The sequence below is a fragment of the Diprion similis genome, chromosome 3, assembly GCF_021155765.1.
Source record: "Diprion similis isolate iyDipSimi1 chromosome 3, iyDipSimi1.1, whole genome shotgun sequence".
NCBI lineage: Eukaryota > Metazoa > Arthropoda > Insecta > Hymenoptera > Diprionidae > Diprion > Diprion similis.
Window position 1 is genome coordinate 11543097 of NC_060107.1, and position 11268 is coordinate 11554364.

Below are 11268 nucleotides of genomic sequence, written 5' to 3' on the forward strand. Positions count from 1 at the left end.
CAAAAATAAAATCTCCCGAGACTAGTTTTGAAATTTATAAAACGCTTGGGATTTAAATAAACTCTAGAATTTATGATAAAAATAAACTCACCACGAGGTTGTTTTTAAAGTTGTTGGAATGGAAAATGCAATTTTTGGGTAATTTATGACACTTAGAAAAAAAAGGTGAATTAAATATCAAAAGTCTGAATATTAATAACTCAGAGACTCTTGAGTAGTCCCAAAAGATCTTCTATTCAAATTAAAAGTAGTGATGGTGAAAACTTGGCGATTTGACATGGAATGCCCTGTAGGCATAGTAGACTTGCTATTTGCCAAAGTCACAACGGCTCAAGTAGGAGAATTTTAATACTTGTGATTCTTCCAGATGAAAATTCATCCCACGAGTAAAGGTGTCCGAGTTTCAGACTGTTGTGAGCTTCGCATTTCGACACGAAGCATCACTCCGTTTGCTGGAACCTGGACAAAGCTGGCACTATCCATCACCAGAGGCACCTGAAGATCTGGTCCAGGAGTGAAACGGTACTTGGACAGTAAGCTGGCAAGGCCAATTTTCGTCTGGAGTAGTCCAAACCTCATGCCTGGGGTTTCAAAAGAAGCTAATTTTCAGTCTGAACCTAACCTTACCGAAAAAATGTAAATTTATCCATAAATTGAGGAGAAACTCATGCCCCCCCCCCCCCCCCCCCCCCAAACTTAAGGCCCAGGATTGCATTTTGAATTAACTATTTTCAGCTGGAGGGTTGAATGCGAGTGAAAATGGATTTTTGTCCGACAATATTTCGATAATGAATTAACGGATTTTCATGATTTTAGTCTCAATTATATACGAAATATCGGAGTACAATAAAAAATTAATACTAAGTAAGTAATTTGGCTTGGCCATAAGGGCTAAGAACTTCAGGTTTCTAAGTATGCGTTTTGAGCTCATAAAACATCAACCAATTTTTTTGCACCTTTTTTCAACTTTTTTGATTCGTATAACTTGAAAACTGCCAATCACATCAAAAATGCAAACAGTTTTGAGATAAGAGGCACGTTGACTGGGACCAAAGTTATCAAATTCTGTCGATTCATTCTCGAGATATCATCTCTTTTATCTGGTTCCTGACTGTATATACCCCAAAAACCCGAGTTTCACCTTTCTAGTCCCAATTACCTTCTCACAACTACATTTACTCTATAAAAATGAGCATTTTCAACAATTTGATAATTTATAGCGCTCACTGTATTCGCGGAATTATTCTAAACCCACTTGAAACACCAACATTGATATCTTACAAGTCCAATCATGCAAAAAAAAAAAAAAAAAAAAAAAAATGACAAAGATGTGTCAAAAATTGAATTTAAATCTTGAATAACTGATTCAAAAAGCTCTCTGATGTATGAGACGATGTGCCGCAAAGAGTTAAGGTGACCTAGACAAAACACGATTTAATCACAAGAAGACAGCATACTTACCGATGCAGTTCCTCGGCCCTTCCCCAAACGGTAAATAGGCGTACTGATGCCTGCGGGCGATGTTCACCGTGTCGAAGCGTTCCGGGTCGAACTTGTCCGGTTCTGGATAAAGTTCGGGATCCCAATGGAGTCCGAGAACCGGGATGATAATTGCAGTCTTCTTCTCTATGCGGAGGCCAGTTTCCGGGAACTCAAAATCTGCACTGCACTCTCGGTTTAGGATCGGAATTACCGGATACTTCCTCAGAGTCTCTGTGAATAGTCGAATGCATTGGTAACCCATACGAAGGATCGTACCAGAATTTGGATTACGTGAAACCCACCGGAGACGACTTTGTGAAGATAGTCCATCGCCCTGATGCTCTCGTATGACACGTCTCCGAATTCTTCCAAGACTCTGTTCACCTCTTCTGCTACTTTGTCCTGCAACACCTGGTGCAACGCCAACTCGTAGAGGCAGTAGGTCACCGTCGATGACGACGTGTCGAAGCCACCGAGCCAGAAGACGAAGGCCTGTGCTGCACCCTCTAGCATCGTGATTTTCCGATTCTCAAAATTTTCTGGAGGGTAGGTTGTTTCAGAAACTGAAAAGGCAGAAATACATATGTTGACGAAGTCACAGCATCAACGTCATCATCATTGTCAACTTTTTGCTGTACAAGTATCCATAATAGATTCTAAGTGACTATTTCCCACTTGAGGATGTGCCAAAGGAGATTACGTTAATAATATTGATGCTTATATATTATAATCTGTACTGCAATGACCTGAAGCAATGCTTGCAATAGTATAAACATGATTCTGATGTCAATTGAGAATACAATGCGATAGAATTGATTGTATCGCAATATTTTTATGTCACAATCACATGATACATACTCTACTTCTAGGTGAACTCATTTTTTTCTATATACAAGTATGTTGATAACTTTTGGGGGTCTAGACCGAAGAAATTCTGACATGACCAAAATAGGAACCACTCTACCACATAACCATCAGTTGCATTAATATTTCTATTCGAATCTTTGATAATTCTAATTTTAATACTTCGGAATGACTTATTATTCAAGAATTTGACCAGTTGACCTAACGAAATTCGATGAAACGGTCAGTCTGACGTTCTGAAGTTTCAGAATTCAGTCCCGCACCCATAACTTCAACTTTTCACATTCAAAAGTGGAAATGAAATATTGAACCACCTGCCAAGGTTGCTGAAGTCTTGTCATTGTCACTGGCGATGTAGCCTTTGTTCATGAGCTGAATAACCACGTTCAGAAAGTCATTCCGAACGACTTTATTGTCCCTTCTAAACCTTACAGCCTCCTCAAAAACACCGATGAAGAATTTCGGGGCCTCCTTCCCAAAGACTGAAATATTCAACAGGTGTAAAACGTACGGGCACAGGATCGCGATCAGGTTAACCAGCGTTCTTCGTTCGAAGACCTTGCGACCCATCGTCGGGAATTCTGCTTCCGTATTCTCAAGGCTGTTGCATTTTATGCCGAAGGCAACCGAGGCGATCACGTCAGTGGAGAACCTTGAATGTACAGTACAGTATATCCGATGTAACGAAGTCCTGTAATCGATTGATTGATGAAGAGTCAGCTAACCTCGCCATGAGTTCTTTGACCTCGATGAGCCCGGATTTCTCAGCGTCTTTAGCAACGCGGTGATTCAGGGTCTCCGAGATTTCCTTGATGGTGAATAACATCTGTTTCATCTTGCTCGCGGTGAATACGGGGGAGAACTTGTACCTTAAGAACCTCCACTTGCTGCCAGCCACCGAAAAAAGATGACCCGATAACGGATCGGACTCTTCATTGCAGTACATACCACGGTCATGGAAATGCGTGAATTCTTTTGTCAGGACCATACGGATCAAGTCCGGATCCGCAACAACAAGAACCGGCTGATGGAACATGAAGACGCCGAAAATTCGGCTGGCCTTCAAGTCCAAGTAAGCGTCGCGGATCATTTCACCTGGAATACCCATCAGATCGGTTAATGGGGTGGGAGGGGGAGGGGGAGGGGGAGGGGGTTACAGCTTGAACGTTTTAAAATTACACCTATTATTAGGATTTTTTTTTTTTTTAGAGAATATCTAAACACTCAGAAAAATTTGAGTGTGAGGGCTTTATTATTTATAGTTTCAGGAACGTTTGACATTTTTTTCGTAGAAATTAATAAGAAAATGGCGGCATGGCGCATGTATGTAGCGAACGACGACGTTTTCAATCCGGTGGCGTGAATTCCTCGGTCAATATTTATCCGATCAATTTGAAATTTTGACACAATCTTTAAAACTTGTTTATCGATTCGATTTTGTGGCTAGATATTTGAATTTCAATTCCAGAATTTTTTTAAAGAATTTTGTTGGGTATTGACACAATTTCTTTAACGTAATCAGCCTTGTTTTAATCTAGATATATTCTTTAATGGTTGGACTTTCATGGAAGGTAGATCCCAAAGTAGGTCAAGCAATCTAGAAAAGGCAAGAGGCCTATATCTGGCAAGATAATGTCGCGCTGAAGGAACTACGATCTTAAATACAGGGTTCCTCGATAGATGAATTTTTCACAGGGAATCTTTATCGTTTTTCAAAATTTATTTCAACATATCGAGGGCGAGAATCTCTTCAATTTTCTGCTCTATGTTACCGATCTTAATCTTTCGATCTGGAAGATAAAAACTACTTCTCGATACTTGGAACATATTCTGTTTCCGTAAAAATACGAGGTCAATTGATCTCGATCTAGAAGTAATAAATCATATGCCATTTCTGGTTACAAGGAGCAAGTATTCGCAAGTCACGAAGAAGAATTGAACAATAGATGAGTGTAAAAATCAGTCTGTTTGAACCGAAGCAATCATGTGGAAGCCGTTAACTAGTTAATTTTAAACGTTATATATTCAATAAACTCAAATGATGGTTTCATGATTGATGCTGGTTATCCTACCAAATGAGCGTCTTCCTGCAAAGATCGGTCCCATGTTGCCAATAGGTACAACCGGTTTGACGTAGTCAACGTTTTTCCGACTCCAGTAGTTGAAGGTCACATACTTTAGATAGATGCACGCAGCTAAAGTGATTGCAATCACTGCAAAAGCGAACTCCAGAAGAAAATATGCAAGCCCCATAGTTTTAATATTTTTCAAATCACTTTGCACTAATGGATAAAAAATAAAACAACTTTTTCTGATTAATACGATGTGTAAGAAATCAGTCTTAATGATGATGTATTGACATATTTTCAATCATTGTTTTAATCATCGTTATTTTATGCCGCAACGATTGTACGTTGAAAAACTTAAACCCGCAGATTTACATTTAAGAGTTTAAGTTGATAAATTAAATCGCTCCTGATAACGCAGAACATTGAATGTAGAAAGTCTGTGAACTTAACTGACTGAGCAGCTCGGTGCTTGTTGGAATTGCCTCCCACTTTGTTACTAGGAAATTACTAGGTATGTTGGTTATAGTGGGGAGCAAAGTAGTCCTTCTTCTCTCTTTAGCAGCTTAGACTCATTTTTTATAGTCTTTAGGACTTAATCTGATTGCGTCAATTGATCAGTTAGCTTCGAACAGATTAGCGTATTGTCCATTTTGGATTTCTTTAATTTTTTTTGTTGCATCAATCGCTGTTGATTGCAGTCCGAATATAAATGAGTGCATTAGTCGCCTGACGTCTAAATCGAATCTTGATTTCAGAACTAATTTACATAATAAATTTCAAAAAATTTATTATACTTATTTTCCATTAATTTTTATTTATATTTATTGATAATCAGATTGCCAATTGGATAGCAACGTTTGATTAAGAGATAATAAGATTGATTAAGAAAAACATATCTACGAACTGACTGATTGTGAATAAACACACACCAAACAGACTAGAAAGTTGGTTTATGATACTGTGATAACAATATAAAAATTTATGCTGAACAAAAACTTTAAAAAAATTTCTGAAACGATCTTTATGTAGAATGGAATAAAAATTTGATATTTCAAATCTCACATGATGCCGTAAGCTGTTTTAATTTAGGCAGAGCCTCATTTTATGATCACATTTCTGGTCATGCTCATAATACCTTGGAAGATAGTTGCGTGCACGACAGCTACGTTATCAACTGTCCACATGACGTGTAATTATTCGACTAGTCGTAGCCTCTGAAGCATGGCCAATGATTATGCGAATGGCATCAAGCTGGATGGACGTTGTACATAATTCTGCGAACCATCGATAACCAATCAGTGATATGAAGTAACAGAAATAGCTTTATGTGGCATGCCCGTAAGCCGCATGTTTTTTTGGCAAGGATAAAGATTTCAGGACGAGCTGAAGGCGAGCCGGAAGCGAGTACTGAAATTATCCGAGCCAAAAAACGATTTACGGGCATGCCACATACAATATTTTTTACGCTATGGGCATTGAAAAGCAAAACGAAGAGTGAGGTTATGTCGCGATCTGTTCGACGAAGCTATTTTATTCGGCAGTTTGGGATGCGCACTTCGAACTGCGCATCAAAACTGCGGAATAAAGACTTTATTCCGCAACTTTGTTCGCTGCCGTACAAAGCGTCACTTTACGGAACGAAAACTGCCACAAAAAGTGGACTTTTCAATGCCCATGCCGTAAAAAAAATGTTAAATACTTACTGGTTCTGGTCCAGAAGACTAGAAAAATTTATTTACGCGGTGTTCTTAAAGGACAGAAAGAAAAGACTATTATTCCAGAAAGATATCATTTTTCACTTCCTTGAATCTGATTATGATTTGATATTCGAAATTTTTTGATTTTTGCGTTCATCTTCTCGCTTTCACAATGATGGTGTTAAAATGGCGTCTCAGGGTAGGGAGCTAAGAAACCCGTTTACGATTTTGGCAGGAAATTGACAATTTGGGGTGAAACTTTGTCTCTCCCTCCGAGATCCTTTGCCGTTTTATTCCCACTCTATGGATCCGGCGAACGACAAAGGATATTCTTGAAAATGTTTTTAGATTATCTACGTGATATTGTGGAGGAAAAACAGGCGATATGAAATACCCGGGGCGGTGCAGGTTTGTCGCATCGTAATTCAGGTAATATATTGAGTCTGCGAACGCTTTTGATGTCGGCAGTGCCTCGGGCCTTCGAGTATTCCAAGAGAAGCACTTCCCTTCTCTTCTTTTTGCGTTTTAAATTATTTCCGCCATCTTGATCCCGTCTCAATTTCAAATACGCTTTCACCGCAATAAATATCGATCTACGACCCGTGGGAAAGAAAATGATAATTACAACAATTACATTTTAGAATTCAAATTATCAACTCAAGAAAAAAAAATGGAATTTATTGATTCGGTTATAATGGGTGGTATAGAGCTAGTGGCAGCGGTGGGATACATGAATAAATTTTCGATTGAATAAATCGTGAGTAATATCATTGATTCTTTTAAACCCGAGATAAAGGGTCCAAAATTTGTTTCTGCAATGTATTTCACCGCATTCTATCCACCAGATCAGACGAATTTTGAGTGTGTATCTTTCTTTTTCACGACATGGGATTTGACTTGATGAAACTGAAAAGTGTTTTTTTTTTTCATTCTAAACAGCACCGCATGGTCGTAATTATACGAGTAATATTAAGTCTGATAATATCACATCGATTTGAAAAAAAAAATTGCGTTATTTCGTGATATATTCGTAATTCACCATCTTGATTCAGAGTTTCGTGAAGATCGATATGGATGAATAGTTAAACCATAAAAGAAAGCACGTACCTAACTGAAGTAAAACGTAAAGTGCATAGCAACGTGGTAACGTAACAAATCAGTCGTAAAACTTAATCGCATGATTGTATATTGTAGACATTAATACAAATCCATGGGGAAAAATTATGGTCCTGGAATAAAACCCTAACTCAGATTTTATAACGGTGTGTATAGGATAAGTTATCGGATAATCCGTACATTATTGGTAAAAGTGTAATATATTATCCTTGTAGATATATGCTGCACTATAAACTCAGAATCATATTCATTCGCTAACGCTAAATTACGACGTCTCGGTTTATTATTAAATCTACCGACCGGAATTGTAACTAAATAGCTCAGACAATAATTGGTATTATTTTTTTAATCGGTTTTGAATACAGTAAACACGCATCTGACGTGAAATGATTATATTTTATCCAGTGTTTAACTATTTATTTTCACAACTTGAGATCGTTAATCAAAATTCAAAATTTCGAAATTGTTAATTTAACGTTGAAAAGAACATACTCGAAATAAAAAATTCAGCTAGGATGTCTGATGGACTGATTTTGAGAATTTTCTTTCATCATCAAATGATTTCCTATCCATAAAAGAGTTGATTTTTGGATTTTTACACCGCTCTCTAGTATTTCTATTCGGGAATATCAAGCTGCGCTGTATCCTGGGCGATAAGTTGGGTTTTACGATAATGGGGTCGTGGGAAATAGCGTGTCTGAGAATGAGCTCAAAATCGTTAGTCCACATCGTGCCGAAGGACTTCTTATCCTGAGGGTTCAACTCCTCAGCCTTGTCACCCTCATTTGAGACCTTCTTACTACTCACAGCTTTATCCCGCTTCTTCGATTTCTTTTGATCACAAGTTACCGAGACGTTGGAACTGTCTTCGATCTCACCCCCTGATTTCCTCCCTTGCAACGCGCTCATGCCGAGCTTTCGACGATTTTTGCTACTCCGATTCAGCCACGAGCACATTTTCGTCTCGCCACTTGCTGGCTTCTTATCGAATAGTGAATCAGGCTTCATCTGCGGCGCTTTTTCCTGTCAAAACCATCAGCCAGCTGTAATTTTAAAGCTGTCATCTCACACCATCGCACTTCAAACTATTCTTTATCGTTTTTGCTACAAAAATTACGAGCTCAACTCGAATATATTCACGTTTATATCCGCAATATATTTTCAAATATATTAATCAATATCAATATAAATAATTATCAATATTCGTGCAGTGCTTGTCATCTCAGGATTATAATAAGATCAGGGTACACTTTTGTACAAGTACATGCAAAGTAAGTTTTCGCTTTCGAAAATTCGCTCGCACAGCACGCAATACTCCAGAAGCATTGCAATAACGTAAGGTTAAAATGTTCAAACCACTCAAGATAGATCGCGAAATATTAAAGAAGCATTGTAGCAAGGTCTCTACTATATCGTGACACATTGCAAAACCTTTCAGCAATATTGCAAAAACGTATCTTTCCAAGATTCACAAAATTCATGGATATTGATCAAAATTACAAAAAGATTGCAGCAAAGAAACTCGATAATAATTACAAAATTTCAACGAAATAAAAAGGATTTCAAACCTTTCTCATACATTACTCATCATTGCTGAAATATTGCAAAATCTATCTTTGGGATGTTCGGAATATTTCAGTCACGATCTGCAGTATTACTGCAACTTTAAATTCATCCTTGATGAAAAAAAATATCGAATCAATATATAATCAAAATCAATAATCAAAATATTACTGCAATATTCCTCCGATATTGAAGTGCTTGTTTAGTAAAAGTCAAATTAAGTCTTTGACCAAATTACTTCTCTGTCAACATCGTAGGTACGAGGAGTTTTCGATGGTTTCTCCACCTCATGGACGCTGCCTCTGTTAAGTTCTCTGATAATCTCATCAGCAGCACTTGTCCTGATGCAAGCATCACCGCAGCTCAACAACGCCTGGTACTTCATCACACCCATCGGTGAGGGTGGTGGAGTCAACGAACCTCCTTCGACGGTCTGAGTCATCCATAAAATTTGCAATTTGATGAATCTTGTAAATACCATTGAACGAAAATTAATTGCGTGAGAAAAATCGGTACCACATTTTCAAATCTGTTCAATTTTCTTCCGGAAATTTCGGCGAACTTGGGCAACGAGGTTAACTTCCATGGTGATGGGCGGTGGTCGTTTTGATGCTCCATCCATGGGTTCTGTGAACTCGGCAGAATGTTGGATGGATATCGTCTCGGGTTATCTGGCTACAAACAAAGTTCATAGATTTTCCGATAGTCAGGTAGAGATCGTTGCAATATTCACTTTGGAGAGAAGAAATAGGCGGATTGAGTGACAGATGATTTTGATATTCAGACAGCTGAACGGAGAAACTGTCTGCTCCTTAGTTTCAACGATCTCAAAATAACTTTTAGCTCTTCTCAGTAAGAGAAAAATTCAGTTAAGAATTCGAATGATTGACTGACTGGTTTTAAATGTTCGATTAGTCGATTCTGGTGGAGAAAAAATTGACAAGTAAAGTCCTGCGAAGTTGTTTGGGAACGTTTCTTCTTTCGATGCGCTTTTCACTTGCGACCTGCTTCTCACTACGTTTCTATTGATCCTACAAGCAAGGTATGATCAAGGTGAAATAAAAAATGCATGAAAGGGTGAAGACGAAGTGTAAAAATAGAAGGAAAAGCAAAGTGACAGGAATGCTCTTCACCTTTGCAATGTTGAAGAATTGCAATAGCTTTTGCATATCGTAATGCTTCTTCACGTTGTAGGATGAAAGCGTTTTTTCTTGTCTTGTTTTGCAATTTTGTGATGAAAATTCGTAAAATTTTCTGTGGATTTTCCTCAGATACTCTGTAATAATCGTGAAAAATCTTGAAAAATTTCGTGAATTTGTAATAAACAGAGTTTCGCTGAATTTTTTTCTCAAACATTCAAAAACTTCTTATCGATACTTTGAAGTTTGTTCAATTGTTTCCTGTAATTTCGAATCAACGTTGGATTCAAAGTCTCAAGTGATTAATTATGTCCAAATTTTACGATTACAAAAAAATTTGAATCAATCAAATTCTTGTAAAAGATCGATTAAGAATCAAACTAATCGCAAATGCAAAATCTACAATATCGGAGTCGTTTGCAAAGCTGAAATTGTATATCCAAAATACATCGAGAGAAGCTCGAGGCATCGACCCTCCCTCCGAATTTGCAGAACATTAATTGAATCTTTCGTCGTTAATTTGACTATCAACTTTCCTCCCTCGCATTTCATAATGCCTACTGCAATGCACACAAAGGCTTGATGGAACATTTCGGTTTCTCGTTTACCTCTCGTGCAATTTGGCTCTGTCTATATTATAGTAGGTATACCCCTCGTTTGATCAAGAAGTTGAAATATTTCAACTCCGTGACGTTTTGTAAACATTTAACTCACCGCTCTCTAGAGATAAAAGACGCATAAATTAACGATTTTAAAATACTATAAGTTCTGGTCTTCGGGTAAATATTTGGTGGAAAAGCTTTGCAAGATTATATTAAAGGTATCACAGGATATTCATAATCAATTGTTTACAATACGGATTAATAAATTGTTGATAAACGTTTACACAATATTCACGAAATCAAGTGCACGAAATCAGTTTATCACTTGCTACATATACAATTCGTCCATATTGCAACTGTAGCTGAGATATCTGAATATAGTTACAAGAGGTCGTAGCATTGCTAAAATATTGCAATATTTTCACAATGATTTTAACTTTGCATCTACTACATAATACTCACGTAACTGTCAGTCAGCGATGGGATTCGTATGAATTATTTAGTGATGGATACACGGGACAAAGAGAATTTCTAACAGATGGGATGACGAGAGGTGCGAGATGATACATATATATCTATATATAAAAGAGAAGTAACCGGACTGAGAAGTGAACGTCGCAAGCAATCGGATTAGAGAGGTCGCGACCGGTTCGTCGGGTATCTAAGCCGGTTCCGCAAGCTTTGGAAGGCGGAAAGGAAAATACGACACCTTCACCTTGGCCCATGTAACCCATGG

General features: G+C 37.8%; 1 protein-coding gene across 1 annotated transcript; it reads right to left on the reverse strand.

Annotated features, from left to right (window-relative positions):
* Positions 1 to 213: 213 nt before the first annotated feature.
* On the reverse strand, positions 214 to 4600 carry LOC124404213 (probable cytochrome P450 6a14). Its single transcript, XM_046878162.1, has 7 exons — positions 4419 to 4600; positions 3072 to 3441; positions 2661 to 2998; positions 1785 to 2045; positions 1462 to 1713; positions 382 to 581; positions 214 to 335 (listed from the first exon to the last, which is right to left on the reverse strand). Exons 1-7 carry the CDS (start codon positions 4597 to 4599, stop codon positions 321 to 323), a joined length of 1617 nt encoding a protein of 538 aa, XP_046734118.1. The 5' UTR covers position 4600; the 3' UTR covers positions 214 to 320.
* Positions 4601 to 11268: the final 6668 nt, after the last annotated feature.

What these genes read in the sequence shown, in the direction of transcription:
- LOC124404213 (XM_046878162.1), bottom strand. Translation starts at nt 4,599, where the DNA reads ATGGGGCTTGCATATTTTCTTCTGGAGTTCGCTTTTGCAGTGATTGCA. An exon ending in GTCAAAGAACTCATGGCGAG is followed by an intron (nt 2,999 to 3,071) that starts GTTAGCTGACTC and finishes TGTACATTCAAG; the next exon opens with GTTCTCCACTGACGTGATCG. An exon ending in TCTTCACAAAGTCGTCTCCG is followed by an intron (nt 1,714 to 1,784) that starts GTGGGTTTCACG and finishes GACTATTCACAG; the next exon opens with AGACTCTGAGGAAGTATCCG.